Source organism: Mustela nivalis, assembly GCF_964662115.1.
Source record: "Mustela nivalis genome assembly, chromosome: 15".
Classification (NCBI taxonomy): Eukaryota; Metazoa; Chordata; class Mammalia; order Carnivora; family Mustelidae; genus Mustela; species Mustela nivalis.
The window spans coordinates 24286295-24303050 of NC_139034.1; the positions used below are offsets into that span (position 1 = coordinate 24286295).

Sequence of the window (16756 nt, forward strand, 5' to 3'; positions counted from 1 at the left end):
TTTGGGAACCATAGGCTCAGAACTCAAGATACTTCCCTGGTCTTTACCTTCTTTGTTGGAGGGTAGCTGAACGGAGCAGGAGTACAGTAGGAAGCAATGCACAAGGTGTAGCTTCAAGAGGAGGGAAAAGACCCCTGCCTGCTCTCCCAGCTGGCCTCAGAAGTCTCTGGATTTCTTAAAACTCAGAGCAGCTTCTTTCCATTCATCACAGTCACTAAAAAGCCACTAGGCCCATGAATATGCCAGCCCTCCTCCTTTATCTTATTCCTTAGCAGTCACTTGACAGATAGCCAGAAAGGAGGGGAAGCACACAGTGGCATATCACATGACAAGTCAGGTTTAAAGGGGAGCGAGGGAAGGAGAGTTGTAAGCCCTCCTCCTAGAGGGATGACAGACAGGTCCAGGTGGGACCCTACCGTGAAGGGATCTGGAAAGGCTTTCCACACACAGAGCAAGGGATGCTCAAAGAAACGCTCCGTCATCATTACTGTCTTCAGGAGCACATAACTAACAATTAGTTGAGAACATGGTCTCCCCTGGCTTCCTCAACAGAACACCTTCCAAACTGCAAAGGTCGCTGTTGGCTACTAATTAGCACTCTCTACCCATTTTATATGTAAACGTGATGCAAGTTCAAGCTAATGTGGAACAGTGGAAATTTGGGACTCTCTTCCATGCCCCCTTTATCCCAGCAGCAGCAGTGGCTTCTTAGGACGAGAGACACACAGACCCTGACATTCACAAGCACCGGCCAGAGAACTTAGAGACAGACCCATTCTGTCTTCACCATGTTGCCCCATGTTATATTTACAAAGCACACAAATAAGACATTTCCTAACACATGCATTAGAAGTGTGATACTGACACTTAAAAATTTTGTGGAAGGACTTCATGACAACAAGCAGTACCTGAAAGCATGTAATTGTATACTTAGCAAATGCACCCAAATGAAAACCTGCTTTCTCCTAGTGCCATCACTATCAGATACACATGGACCCGCTTTTATCATACACTCTGTTTCTCCGAGGGTGTTTGAAAAACTCAATCAAGGCCAGTCTGTAAAAATTCTGACAGAAACATGGAGAAGTGGCAATTAAAGTTTCTGTACAAGTTGCCCCAAGAAGAGCACGAGTCACTGATTCCTAGAAGTACTCCTCTACGGGGTGAAAATGTCATATGCGACCATCCTGTCTTGCCTCGCTCTGCCAGCTGACAGGTGACATTTTAACCTCTAACCAACCACAGCAAGACAATTCAAAATTAAGGTTGACACTTTGTCCTTTAACTAGTTCCAAAGTACTGCAGGGGCTTTACTGCCTGATGTTACACCATATGTGCAAACTCTAGACACAGCAGGCAGGGGTAAGCAGGACGCCTCTGTACTCTGCCATTCTCCTGCTTCCTGTTGTTTTTGGAGCAGCCCTAACTTTAGCTAAACATAACCCTTCTGGGTGAATCATTTTTAGTAAGAGAATCCGCCTTATAGGAGAGCTCGCTGTATGCAGTCTGTATTTCAGAAGCAGAGCCATCTACGGAAGGCTTAAGAACTCACTGGTTTGATATTTTGCAGTCTTTATGAAACCCGCCCATTTTATGAAAAATTTCATAGAACAAAGTTACTAACCATTGAAGTTTTTATGAATAAGACCCCAAATAATTATAGAATGAATAACAGGAAGAATTCTTTTTGAAGTTTCCCCTTCCCCCAACTTGTCTACCATTATGCAATAGTGACGGGAGACAGATATTTCAAAACCTTTTCCAGAACTCAGGTCGTTTTTTCATTCTAAATTTACTCTAAATCTTGATTAACAGGATGTATTTACTTACTTGTGCCCTCAAGAGGTCTGATTCAGAAAAACACTATCTTAGGCTTTACGTTCATCTTTATTTTTTTTCCAGGTAGGAGAAATACATATGAGAAAGGAGAGGGTATCAACTGCTGATAATAAACTGTATCCTTAGCTTAAGGTCAGTGACTCTCACCAAGCAGAGTTCATGAAAAGCATGTACAAAGTGGGGAAAAGGTCCTTTTAAAAACACACCCAACTTCCCCAGTGATCTTTCCCCTTGAGTTTTCTGTAAAATAGAACATTTAGCTCTGTATCATTCCAAAAAATCTATACGTATCTTAGGGAGGGGAGCATAAATCTCACGGGTCTCAGGTTCACTTCCTGTTGCCTTCCTTCATGATACATTTAAAGATAATCAATAAAAACTGATTTCTCTTTGTAAGCATTTTTCTGTTCTGCCAGAAATAATGGCAGTCCCCACCCTAAAATGAAGGAAAAATGGAAAGTAATATTTATCATAAGAGGAGAAAAAGGAACTGCCTAAGCATTTTTCCTGAGCTAAGTGAAACACAAACAGCAAATCAAGTTTACTCTTAAAGAAAAACAAATTTTAAATACTCCCAAGCACTAATTCTATTTCTGAAAACTGTGGTATCAAAAAGTTTTCAAGTTCTGGATTTATATCCTGGCTTTCAACAACCTCCTTGTGTTCTCTAATCGTTTCACTACATTTCTATATGAATATAAATATATATGTATATATATATATTTTTTCACATATACACAAACACACATATATATATGTATCTCATACACATGACTTCAGCTCAATGTTGAACACTGAAACACCAAAGAAAGGACAGCTAAGTCCCCCAGACCGCCTCCCAGGGCAGAGTGCAATGCAAACCTTCAGGGAAAAGCACAGATAAGAACAATATTAATCCAGTAGAGGAATAAAGACCTGCAAGCAACATTGTTATTTGTTTTAAAACACAAATCTTTTTTGCCTCTTGTCTTCTTAGCGCAAGGATTTTCTTATCCAAAATGTTACTTGAAAGTGTTCTATTAAATAACCCGCAATCATCTGTTGGGGTTTCTCCAAAAGGGTCTATCTGAGAACTATCCATTTTAATTTTTTTTTCTTCTTCTGGATTCTTCTGAATTCTTCACAAAAGACTATAAGAAAACCCCACATGGAAGAAGAATAGACTTTTACTTTGTAATGAAGTTACAAATATATTTTATACATTTTCCTGGCTTCCTATTTCCCTTCATTCTGTGCTATCTACAGGTTGTCATATTTTACCAGGATGGACTATAAATCAGGCAAGTTCAGCCTGTCAGTTTGAAGAACGGAGGTGAAAAGCGCAGTGGAAAATATATAAAGTATAATTAAAACCATACGACCAGATATACTGAAGTAATACTTGTTGGAGGAAACCCAAGTAAAAATCAAACCTTTTCTGGTGTTAGTGAGACTCTCCAGTCCATTTGGGACAAGCACTCAGTTATTTGCTTTTTCTTTTTTTCTTCACAGCAAGAGCATCCAGGGAAGTTAAATCCTAACAAGATAATTAAGTCTATGGCTGTATTTGCAGCGGAATGTAATCCATAGTTGTTCATGTAAAACTGATCTCTCATTTAAAACCATAATCATTTATTTAGAAATATAGTTTAAGATTCGTCAAGGGTCAATTTTATGCCTGCCAAAGAGTATTAAAGGCTTATGACAGCAATGTTGATTCAAAAAGCTTTTCAACTTTTCATCTCTAAAGACCTAAAGATGCCAGTAAGACACAGATAATCTAATTGCTTACTGTTGAACAAGGAGAGCAGGAAGTCAGAAAATCTAAACTATCTCCCCTACTACATTATAAACAATCGCCAGGTTGCCACCTCATTCAGGTTGTACTTGGCAGGCCAAAGATATATATATGCCTAAAGATGTACAGAAATTAAGATCTCTTCAAGTTATAAAGCAATTCCGATTTAAAACAAACAAACAAACTTTGACTTTGGCAGTCTATCACTAAAGCCACCCCATGTCTATTTCTCCAGAGCATTCCAAGTGCCAGTTATAAGGATTTTGGCAGACAAAAGGAACATAATTTTCAATACTGCTTTGGGATTCCAGTAAATAAGTCAAAGTGAACAAGTTACTTACCCCCCAGAAACTGAATTCCTCCAGCCACTCTTCCCACTGTCCTGGAGATGAGCTCCGACACACAGCAACCCATGAGGGCGGTGAGGGCCACCAGGAGGAGGAGGCCACAGCCCAGGCCTGTGACAATGGTACAGATCCTCCATTCTGCACTGGGGATGCCCTGGAAGGAGGCGTAGCGCCCACACTCCTCCACCATCACCATCATCTGCCGGCTCTCATCGTGGACAGGATAGGAGCACCTCCGGAAAGTACCAAAGGACACAGACTTGCCCAGCTGTGATCCCCAGAGCCAGTAAGGCATGAAGAACCCCACACAAGAGGTGGCAGCACAAAGAAAGGAGAGCAAAGCCCAGATCACCCCAGTACAAGTCAGGCTGGATGCCATCTTTCAGGGCAACGGGGACGCGCAGTAACTGTTTAGGACTTCAGGAGCCAGGGAAGGTGTGAAACCACCAGGCAAGGGTGGGCAGTCCACACTTCTGTAATGGGGGGTGTCTAGTAACAGAATGGATCTTCAGTCTTCCTGACCATCAACTTCCCATTCTCTGTAGTAAGGACGATGGTCCCTGGCAAAACAATAATAAATGTTAAAAGTGAAATGTTTTTAGAGCAGCGATAACACCGGTATAGTTGGGCTGCAACTCTTAATGAATAAACATTCAAACTTGCCCCAACACTTCAAAAGTGGGAAGAACTCATTCTCTCTAGAAACTTCTCTACCATTCAAGTTTTGTCAAACTAGCTCATAGCTTTTTCATGTCTTTATCTCCTGTAAATGCTCCCAAATTAACTCTGACAGCTATTTACTTAAAGAAATGCATGGCTTCTATTTGCCAAGTCAGTGAATCCATTTCACATGCTCACAAGGAAAAGTAATGTAGCATTTTTACTGGCAGTAAACATGATTCCAAATATTAAAATAAAGTGAATCATACCATGGTTTGTTTATTTGGCTTGCAAGTTCATGCTGATAATTTGTAGCAACTTTTCCGTGTCCCTTTAGGTGCATTAACTCTGCACGAGCCCAAACAAAATAATTAGGATAATTTTCACAGCGGCAGAGCACCATAAATTCAACAAGTACTATAGACTGTCTAGGCACATAGAATGGATGGAACTATTAGGCACTCCCTGTACTCCTTCAGTAGTATTTGTGAATTCCTTCAGTCTTAACTCCCTTTCTCCTAGTGCAAATGAAAGAAAGGCTGTGTAGGGCTTCCTTCTGATTCATGGGTTCCAATAAAGATTGGTAGGACTCTCTCTCCCGCGGAACGATTGTCAGCGTCTAATCTGAAAAGTAATCCGCACTTTCTAGTACTCCGCATGGAACCCCAGTCATTCAAAGAGTTCAATGCGCCTTGACTTCCAGCCCTCCCTTCCTCTCAAAAGGAGTTCTTGAACCATTTCCCACACTTTCCATACAGAAAGGAATACAGACGCAGCCCATGCACCCCACGGTTCCATTCCCAGAACCTATAACTCCAGTTTTTCAGTGTCCACAGCAAATTCCCTCTCCCTGGCCTCCCCCGTACCCAGCCCTCACCCCTACTGTTTCCTCTCCACCCGCCGCCCCAGTTCCAGCCCAGTGTGTCACTGCGGGGGAGCTTCAACTACTTTTTTTTTTTTTTTTTTTTTTTTAAATCATGTCAACTGCAGTCACCGTCAGCGTTAGCCGCTGAACTTGGTCTGCCTGGGCCATGAGGCTGGGGGAGGTTGCGGGGGGCGGTCTGGGGGTTGGAAGGCCCTCATCTGCAGCCAGGGTTTGGCGCTCCGAGGGGCGGGCAAGCCCACAGTGGGCCCCTCGCAATGGCCCCACCCCGGACGACACCCTGTGCTCCCGGAGCTCCGAGCGGGGAGAGGGGCATTTTCCGGCCGGCCCGCGCGCAGGGAGGGGAAAGCACGGGAAGGCAGCACCCCCCGGAGGCAGCCGCCGACAGCGGACGCGGCGGCCGGGAGAGCCGACCGCGCCGCGGGGCTCAGGAAGTGCGGAGCCGGGAGCAGCCCGACTCCGGCGGCGGGGGGCCGGGGGGGCGCGGGGAGAGAGCGGAGTCCGCGGCGCCGGGCAGCCAGCGCTCTACTCACTCACCCGGCTGGCGGGCGGCGGCCGGGGCGCGCGCTCAACTTGCGGTCTTCCGCGGGCGGAACATCCACGGCGCCCAGCGCGTCCTTCCTCCTCGCCGCTGTCCCTCACAGCCGCGGCCAACCCGGGGCGGAGAGCGGCGTCCGGCCGGAGGCGGAGGGTCTCGCGAAGGCCGGGCTGCGCCGCCACCCGCGGAGCCCCCGCTGCCCGCGCTCTCCGGCGGTGGCGCGGACGGAGCGCGGTGGCCACGCGCGGGGCGCCCGGGCTCTCACGCAGAGGAACAGAGCTCCCTTTGGCAGGCGAGGCACGCACCGCCTCCTCCCCTCGGCGGCCCGGCCCTCCTCTTTCTCTTGTCCCCTCCCCTCGCGCCCGGGGACCCACGGCCGGCGGAACGCGGACGCGGCGCGGCCGACCGGGACCCGGGAGTCCCCCCTCCTCGTCCCGGGGTGGGGGGGCGCAGCTCTGGCTGTTCCCGCAGCCGACCCCCCCCCCCCGCCGCCCTCCCCTCTAGGCTCCTGCCAAGAGGGGAGGGCGGGGAGGCACGCAGACCCAGAAGTAGGGGAGAAAGTTGCCGGTCTTCTCCGTGCTCCCGAGGGGCTGCGAAGACCAGACAAGTTCCCTGGTTGCATTTCTGGGGCTGGGGTTTGCGGCTTAAGCGCCCGTTTCCTACCGGAGATGCAGATGAAAAGGAGCGCCTCAACACTGGGCAAAGTGACCCTTTGGAGCTTTGAGGAGGTCCTTGGGTTGGAGTCACTTTGGAAGGAGTGAGAAAAGCTAGTGTGGACTGAGAGATAAGAACGGGAAGCCTAAGCTCAGGGATTCTGTCTGGCAAGCTTCTTTCCAGACAGGCCAGGGAGAAGGCAGGGGGAGACTTCCAGCGAGCAAGCCTCTCCCCAGAGATACCCTTTCTGGGAACCTCTTTCAAGCCATTGTATTCTCTCCCTCTTTATCTCTCCCTCCCTCTCTCTTTTCTTTTTTCTCTTTCTCTTTCTGCCTCTCTTTCCCTCTCCCTCTCCGCCCTCCTCCCCTCCCGCCCTTCCCCTCCATCTCTCTAACCAATCACTCTTGGAATCAGAACCATTAGATTTCTGTCTTAGCTTGCCCTTCTCACTCACCTCTTTGGAAGTTGAGAGCTACATTCAGTAGAGGACTGTGGGCGTCTCTGTTGAAGACCATATTTGAAGAACCCCGCCGTGTAGGAATAGCAGTGTGTGAAGCAGATACTTCCCGGGATAGTCTGTGAAGTGCTTTTTCAAAGGAGTTAGAAGTAATAAATGGGTAGGTATATATAATATTTCATAGTAAATTTTCAAACTGCGTCATTTCAGTTAGCCATAATGGTGGACATTCTTCCTGCAACTACAGCTGGAGATATACGTTCTCTCATTATCATATTGAAAAGACTTGAGTAATCTCTTGGGTTTTGATTATCATGAGGAGGGGGGCTCTACTAGCATCTAGTGGTTAGAGGCCAGGGGTGCCGCTAAACACCTTGCAATGCACAGGACAACCTCTCAGAATTACTCAACCCAAAAAGTAAATAGTGCTAAGGTTAAGAAAACCTGTTTCAGTGAAATGTCAGGTGGTTCCCTGTTCCCCTGTAGCTCATCCCTGAAATCCCAGGTTCAGAATCCCTGATTCAAGTGATTTAAATTGTCTCATACAAATCACTGGTTACTTAGCTCTGGGATGGCTCAAATGATGGGTCTGACTTCCAGTTAGTGCCACGCCCGTAGCTATTACCCAAAGCCTTCAGATATATAATGTGAAGGCAGAAGATAGAACCATATAAAGACAAAATTACAGTCATGAGATTTGTCCGAGAGGTTACAGCTAAAATGCGGGCTTTAAAATAACTCATGGGCGCCTGGGTGGCTCAGTTGGTTGAGCAACTACCTTTGGCTCCAGTTGTGGTCCTGAGGTCCTGGATTTGAATCCCACATCAAGCTCCCCCTGCTCAGCAGGGAGCCTGCTTCTCCTCCCTCTGCCTGCCACTCCCCCTGCTTGTACTCTCTCTGTCAAATAAATACATAAAATCTTTAAAATAAAATAAAACAAAACAACTCATTATTTGCATCCTATTAAATAGGTCAAAATGCTACTGGAGAGATTCTGCTTAAAATGAAAAAGAAGATAGAGGAAGAGGTTGAATTTTTAAAAGATTTATTAATAATTAATAAATCTTTTAGTATTTATAATAAATACTAAAAGATTTATTAGGATGTATATATCAATTATTTGTGAAAGCATAGTACATTATGCAGTAGGACTCAAATTTCTAAATTAGATGAATGCATTTGGACAAATGGTGACCTTTCCGAGCCTGAGTTCTCTCATTTGTAAAAAGAGCCTGTAATGGGCGGTTTTATAAATTTTAATTTAGTGAAGGAGGGGGCAGGGGAAGGGCAGAGGGAGAGGGAGAGAGAGACTTTCAAGCAGACTCTGTGCTGAGCAATGCTCAGCTGACTGAGCCACCTAGGCGCACCTGTAATAGACGGTTTTTAACATTGTCCTAGCTCATGACTTCTAGCATCATGATCATAGAAGTATTCATATATTTGAGAAGGAGTCTGGGAGTCATCTGATTTTGCTTAAGTACATTTAACAGATGAGGAAGCGGGGGCTCAGAATCCTTCTGGTGTGCTAACCAAAGCTGAGCCTAGAATCCATGTATCCTGATTTCCCTTCTCATTCCACCATGTAATTATGTTCCCAAACTATAAAATCTTCCGAATTACACCTTGGGTTCTTGTGTGTATACTTTATAGGCAAAATGCATTGTAATATCTTTAAAACCCTTGTATTAAATTTGCACCTTCAAAGGATCTTTAAATTATCTCCCAGCCAGAAGTTCCCACATAGTAGAGGTGGCATGTACCTCTTACTCCAGGTTTGAGTTTCTAGTACATTTGGAGAGTGGTCTTGTTGAGTCACAAGATGAGATGAGGAGGCTGTAAAGCATCTGACAATGCCCTTGGTTGGCTATCCAAGATTAAGTCCCAACTCCTTGTCCTTGTTCCCTAGGTAAATACCTCCCTTCCAACATCCTTAAAGCTAGTGGCAATCACGTGATCTCTTTAGCTAATGAGTCTACTGAGGAAGCCTCAGGGAAGATTGCATTCTCTGATAAAAAAACAGCTGTCTTCAGACACATTCTTGAAGGATGAGGTGTTTGAAGCTGTGGCAGCCTTCTGACAACCATGAGGAAAATCAGAGACAGAATCCCAGGTGGAGCTACACACCTCCTTTTGAAATTTTTAAAAGTAAATTATAGATTGTTAATATGGTTTAAATCACTGTTATTTAAATCTTCTGCTTGTAGTAGCTGAAAGCATTCCTAATCAATGAAGTACCATCCAGATAAGACATATGCTCAATGACAGGAAACCCAGCATGGTACCTGAGAGCTTTGCAGTTAAAGATAAATACTCAATAATTGAACATTAACTGGAAGAATTAATGAACAAATCAATATCATTGTGATTATGATCCTTGTTCCTGTGCAGCCTACAGAGCGCGTCTTTAATTTTTAAACAAATAGGGTGTGCTATGTAAAATTAGGGAGGAAGGAGGATAGCGGGATAGAGGAAACGCCATGGAATCAATCACTTCTGACTCTAGGGGAGAGGTTGGAAAGGGACCTCTTCAGTTGATGTTTGTGATAAAAGCTACAGTTCGGCTCATACAATGCCCATTTCCAACCCTCTTCTGCTATCACTTTCTCCGCAACAGAAGCAGTGAAAGCTAAAATCTCCATTCCCCAGCCTCGCTTGATGTCTGCGTGGCCATGTTGACAGTGCTGGTCATCGATGAAAGTGGAGTGGTGCCGCACCCCACCCCACCCACCCCCGCTCCCTGCCACCCCATCCTCTTCCTCTTTCTTCCAGCCTTGAAAACAGATGTGATGGCACCTAGAAGCACAGAAGTCATTATTCAGCCATGAGGTGAGAAGGATGATGACAAAAGCCAACACACTAAGAATGATGGAATAAAATGGCGCCAAGAGTCTGGATGCTTGGTCTTTTCACTAGGCTGCTCTGTTATCCCCAGACACCCTTACCTGTTTAAGCCTCTGTTACTGGCAACAAACAAGCGCCCACTAGACTACTGAAATGACCTGTTCTCTTGCAGTCCAGAAGCCGGCACCATGGGAAGGTGGATTAGACACAGGGTGAGGGGCCATGAAGCAGAAGAAACAAAGAGTGCTGGGGCACCATTCTTTCTCTGGCAAACGGTGGCTACAGTGGGCATGCATTGTCTATGGCATGTATTGGACCCTTCTTAAAGTCTGGTGAGAGAAACAGGAATAGCCATGAACACAGTTTACAAAATAGCTCCCCTTAAAGTCCTAACCTTGAGAAATTTAAGAAAGACCGAAATTCTCAGCATTATCAAATGACCTTCCACGAGAAGGACCTCTGAATACAGGCCAGCAAGAGAGAGATGCGGGAAGGTATAGTGTGTAAAAGAGAATTAGGGCATAACAAAAGCCAGGCTCTAAATACTAAATAGAGCCCGGGAAGAGAGATTTCTTCAACGGCTCCCGGCCTAGAGCAGATCAGTTCTGTATCAGAATACGTCATTTGTTCCCCCACAGAGGCACTGAAGAGAGGCTCTGCTAGCTGAAAACTCATCACGGTGCTCAGGACAGAGGATGTAAAGTAAACAATTGGAGAGCATGGTAAGTTCATTCTTTTGGCTGCTTCTTTCCTCTGTACATTCCTGAACTACCCTTGCCCCTCATGAATCTTTCTCTCTCTTTTTGAAGAGTTTGTTTCTTTATTAGAGAGAGAGTGCATGTGCACACACACGCATAAGGGTTGGAGGGGCAAAGGAAGAAGCAGACTCCCCGCTGAGCAGGAAGCCCAAGGCGGGGCTCCATCCCAGGGCCCCAGGATCATGACCTGAGGCAAAGACAGACTTTACCAGCTAAGCCACCCAATGCCCCATGAATCTCTTCTCAAGACAAATTTAAATGAGTATTGCTATGGTATTTTACTGCATTGTGTCCATCTTGTATAGCGGGGGGAAAAATCTCACAAGACAAGTGAACTCTCAGGTTTCCTGGTCTCCATTTCAAGTAGTCTCGGAGTGAGATCATGGATTGCTTTTAGAATACTCTTTCTCTCGCGTACATGGTTATGCATACATTTACCATAGCTGCCCTAACATCCTATTAAAGGAGGTTGCCTATTTCATTTTCTATGAGCTTTCTGTCATGTGTTTGATAGACTCAAGGCCTGTCTTCTGTAGAAATTGTGTCTTGTTATGTACGATTTCTAAACATAGTGATTTGTATGACTGTATTCCTCAAGAACTCTCATGGAAATAAGGTACATAGAGTCCATAGTCTGCTCCCAGGAGTGCTGTCTGCATTATTCATTTAAAGTTTGCAAACTACTTTGGCAATCTAAAGTGCCATATAATTTCTCTATATTATTCTTTTATGAATTAAAGCAGCATACAAATTTTAAATCAATAACTTATTCATAAGAAGCAAAAAATGTGAAGTGTTAAATCGCACTTTACATAGCAAATATTTCACATTAAGCCATCAAAATGGAAAATGTCCATAATACATTATATCTATTTTTTGCTAAATGACCCAGTAAGCAATTTCAAGTAGTACATGATTATGTTTAATATTGAATCAATGTCATGTGTTTGCTACTTTTAAATTCTTCTTTTTTTCTTTTTGTATCAAAAATTATCTCGGGCTTTTTCAGTGTTATGACTATGTCTTATGGGTTTTTAAAATTTTCCCAGAACATGTAGAAAGAGGAGTATAATGAGTTCTATAGAAAGAGATAAGAATTTTTTCTGTGATAATATTTGCTGCCAATCACTGATACCTTCTGAGAAAATCCACAAAGATGTGTTTCTGCAGCATTTTAAATTTGTGAATCCTCCCTTCATCAAAATAAGATGCATTGCGAGTATTAAATATACTAATAGAGTGATCTAAGAGAAGAAAACCAAAACTTAGATAGTTAACTTAGTATTATAACACAGAGAAGTTAACAAACTCTGGTTTTCCCGAAGTACATAATTTCACATTACAGCCATTGTGAAATGGTAGAGGAGACATGCTTTTCCCCCATTTTTCTAGTTTTTTTTTTCCCTCAGGAAAAAAAAAGGAGAAATTTTTCTTAAATGCACCTGGTCTCTCTCCACTCATCCAAGCAGCTGGGGTAATTGGAGGCCCGGGCGTGGGGGACCCTCTTTGTGTGCTCGGTTATGGCCGCCCTTCTCTCGTGGGTGAATGTCCCACATAGGGCAAGAGAGAGAAAGGCAGAGCCTGGGAGAGCTGGCAAATCTGCTGAGCTCTGGGGCCCACTTAGCAGGCTTGTTTGCCCCTCACTAAGCTGCATCCTTCACTCTAACCTCCATTAGTAATAGCCATGACGTTTTGGTCTCCATCTGCCACTTTTCCCCCTTCATTTGTCCAGATTGCATCGGGGAAGAGATGCACTCTTTATTGGCCCCTGTCAGAGATCCTAATAGGAACATCACAAACTGAACCTAAGCATGTTGAAATACTAATGAAATATGACTATTCTGTGACCAATAACGGCAGCAACACCGGGTCTGTACTGACGGGGTCCAGAGAAAAGACAGGAGCTGACTTCAGCAGTCAGCCGTGAGCTGAACCGTCAACGATGGTGTCTGGTTGACTTGCCAGCTCCGAGTACTTGTACACGTGTGGATGCAGGGAGAACGCTGTTTGGCTACTTACGCCTTCCAAAGATCAATGTCCCTGGGGGTTAAAAGCTGAAGAACATGGGCGAGGTGACAAGCAGCAGAAGACCCAAGAATAAAAATAGAATTAAGAGCCGTCTACAGCATCAACCATTTCGGCAGACAGACGTTAGAAGTGTTGGTGGGGGTACCAATAGCAGTGGGGAGGGAGGAGAGAGAAGGAGGAGGAAGAGGGCACGAGAGGGAGTGGGAAGGAGAGCAACAGAGGCAGGGAGAGGCGGAGAGAAATAGAAGACAACCGCTCAGTTTGGGTTTTATTTGTCTTGCTTCGTTTCCGGGGAGAGAGGGGTGAATAGGACTTCTGTGTCCTCTACCGTGAAGGCACAGGCACGGCGTTCTTGCCATGTCTGGTGAGGGCTGGGAAAATAGAGACCCGACGGCTCAATCATTACTCCGGGAGGAGTTGTGTGCCAGGAAAAGGACAGGTCAACTAGGAAGCACTCGCAGTCAAAGGGCCTTCGCTCCGTGCAGGGAAAGGAGGGCTGTGTTTCCCAGCCCTCGGTCAGCTCCTGCAGTAACAACCCGCTATCATAACTGATGTTTGATATGATGCCTTTTCCAAGTGCCCAGACAATCAGCCAGGCCTTCCTCCATGCTTCCGACCAATGTATACCTCTTTTTTTTTTTTTTTTTTTTTTTTAAAGATTTTATTTATTTATTTGACAGAGAGAAATCACAAGTAGATGGAGAGGCAGGCAGAGAGAGAGAGAGAGGGGGAAGCAGGCTCCCTGCCGAGCAGAGAGCCCGATGCGGGACTCGATCCCAGGACCCTGAGATCATGACCTGAGCCGAAGGCAGTGGCTTAACCCACTGAGCCACCCAGGCGCCCCCCAATGTATACCTCTTCTACTACAGAGCTGACAGCAATGCATTATCATTATTTGGTTGTGAATGCGTACCCCAGGCCCGATAGTGAGCTCCTCAAGGCCTGCCTTCCTCAGCCTTTCAAGCACATAGCAGGTGCTTACAGTGTCGGGCCTAAAATTTCATGGGATGCGTTGATATCTTGGAGCCTCGGTAGGCCCCAAAGACCTGGCTGTGAGTCCTGTACTCCTTTTTTTTTTTTTTTAAGATTGTATTTATTTATTTGACTGACAGATCACAAGTCAGAGAGGCAGGCAGAGAGAGCGAGAGGAGGAAGCAGGCTCCCCGCTGAGCAGAGAGCCCGATGCTGGGTTCAATGTCAGGACCCTGGGATCATGACCTGAGCTGAAGGCAGAGGTTTTAACCCACTGAGCCACCCAGGCGCCCCTGTGAGTCCTGTACTCTTGATAGATCCTGTGAGTCCTGTACTCTTGACAGATGTGCCTCACACCCAGAAGGAGAAATTGCTCTCCTGACCAGCTTCTCTGTTAGCCAAACCAGCTGCACCTCATGGGGTCCTCAACCTAACCGCTCTCAGCTCCCTCCCAGCCCACAGAATTATTCAAACAAGTTAATCGCATCCTCCTGCGGGAACCCAGGGCACTCCCCCCTCTCCTTACTCCAAGCCTTGCCTCCCACTGCCCCTGCTGGTTTAGTCTGCTCCCAGGTACAGCCCAGTGTGGCCCGCACCCCACCTGGTAGGATCCTCCTCCCCCAGCCTGTGTGTTGATTGACCAATAAACTTCTGCCATCTCGTCCAGCCGGTGCCAGGTGTCAGGTTTTCATCATCTCATGCTACTTAGGATGAGGGACCCTACTCATCAATGAAATGATCAGAAAGTGCTGAATAAACACTTGATAAAAAACATACCTGATACCATGATTGATAGGATACCATCATATCATCAAAAAAGACAATAGGGGCGCCTGGGTGGCTCAGTCGGTTAAGCATCTGACTCTTGGTTTCTGCTCAGGTCATGACCTCAGGGGTCGTGAGATCAGGTTGCACATCAGGCTTCCTGCTCAGCACGGAGTCTGCTTGAGATTCTCTCTCTCCCTCTCCCTTTGCCCTTCCCACTCGTGCTCTCTCTCTCTCTCTCAAATGAATAAATCTTTTAAAAAAGACTACCATTATATATATTTGGTTTTTTTAAAGGTACTAAATTTTAGGATGTGCTTTGGAAACATTTCCATTCTACAACAACCGAAATTTCAGAATGTGAAATCCTTCAATATCTACGAATATATTAACCACATCAGCCACTCCTTTATTGTTGCAGGTAAAGTTTTTACTGTTGTCACAGATAAGCAATTATTTATGGTATGACTGAGGGACTCTTTTCATTGGGCTTATCTGTGTACTCCTGATCTGCCTCAAATAACCCAGATCACTTCCAGAATTAAAATGCTTAATAGAAGCAGAAGGCAGTTATCAATCGAATGAGGTCTCTGAAACACAGAATGACTAAATCCAACCCATTGGACAGAAAAGCTTATGGAGAAGCGTATTTCAGATCCGAGTAGGGAAGGGTCAGAGTTGTCCCTGAAGGGAACATGCATTTCAAAACCTCGAGAACTGCAACATAATAGGTGTCCACTCAAAGAGCATATCCATGAGTCAGGAATGTTGTAGAAAATAGTCCAGATCTGCTCTGAAGTTTTACTAGATTCTTTTCTATTCCCTTTCAGTGTCCTGGGGCCAACCTTTTCTTGAACCCTTCTGGAATAGCTGAAAGCCACATGTGGTGAAGGCTCTACCTATTTCTGCAGATTGCTTGGGGACCCTCTTGTTTTTTCTTGCTAAGCGGTGGGTCAAACACCTGTCTCACCCCAAGTGTATGTAGCCCCAAGTGGTGAAAGACCTCTACGTCTTTATCTCCATTAGGTGACAGTGTTTTTAAAGGCTCTGGGACAACCGGGGATGGGGTTTCATTTTAGCCCTGCAAACAAATGAAATATTGGGCCTCCTAATCCCAAAGCCCCCTGCAGTGGGAAGCTTCCCAGGGGTTACAGCCATCTTGGCTGTAGATAGTTGGGTCCCTCTTCCTGGACACCCCCTTCATTTGCCCCTTCCTGCTCCCCAAACTTGTTCTGAACCCCATAGCTCCTCTTTTTCAGCTTGCCCTTGGAAACTTAAGTCTCTTCTCTTTATTGTTTGAGTATTTCGGCTTTCTCCATTGTCCTACTGGTGTTCATTCTCTGGGGGAGATCATGGCCAGAGGCACTGTGATAATCCCCCCTCTCCTTGGGACCCAATTAAAAAAAATTTCTCTTGCTCAGGGACTTAGATTTGCACCTTCCTCTGGTGTTCACTGGCTCAAACCTCGGTCTGCTTTTAAAATATATATATATTTTATTTATTTATTTGACAGAGAAATAGCACAAGTAGGCAGAGCTGGCAGGCAGAGGGAGAAGGAGAAGCAGACTCTCCACTGAGCACGTGAGCCCGATGTGGGGCTCGATCCCAGGACCCTGGGATCATGACCTAAGCCCAAATAAGAGGCTTAACACACTGAGCCACCCAGGTGCCCCTCAGTCTGCTTTTTAAAAAATAAGACAAGCTTATTTAAAGTGTATTATTAGACCATGTTCCAAAAGACATTGTTTTAAAAACAACTTTTCATCGATTTACCATGAGCTCCATATCTTCTTAAAGACACTTTGAGCCAAAATATTAAAATTAAAAGCCCACATGAGTGGTTTCAGGAAGAATATATAGGATACACCACACTGTTGCCTTTAAAAAAAAAAAATGTATCTTTTCCAAGAAGAATCAGAGCCAGCTTCTATCAAAATCAAAACCCAGAGTGTCCAGCTGTGTAAAGAGCACTCCATAAGGAGCCAAAGACCGGGGTTCAAATTCAGAGTCTGGATCTTGAGTGACTAGGTCTCAGATGTCAGCTCTGTCATGGCCCATTTACCAAGGCCATGGCTTTGCCTCATCAGCCCCTTCTCTGTCCTTTAACCACTTGCCTGAGGTGAAATGAATCAATTAACTTACTCATTTTAGTCAGGGGTAGATCTTGAATTAATGGTCATGCCTGTGTTAGAATGTGATTTTCCTGAATGTTAGGTTTTATTTCTTTATACCAGAGG

At 45.2% G+C, this 16756-nt stretch overlaps 1 protein-coding gene across 1 annotated transcript in view; it reads right to left on the reverse strand.

Annotated features, from left to right (window-relative positions):
- LHFPL6 (LHFPL tetraspan subfamily member 6) overlaps positions 1 to 6182 on the reverse strand; it is a 236095-nt gene extending 229913 nt beyond the window's left edge. The window contains exons 1-2 of the mRNA XM_082700490.1: positions 6044 to 6182; positions 3958 to 4523 (exon numbers count right to left, since the gene is read on the reverse strand). Of these exons, the coding sequence (XP_082556616.1) occupies positions 3958 to 4342 (385 nt within the window). The 5' untranslated portion in view covers positions 4343 to 4523; positions 6044 to 6182. The remainder of the gene's footprint in view (positions 1 to 3957; positions 4524 to 6043) is intronic.
- Positions 6183 to 16756: the final 10574 nt, after the last annotated feature.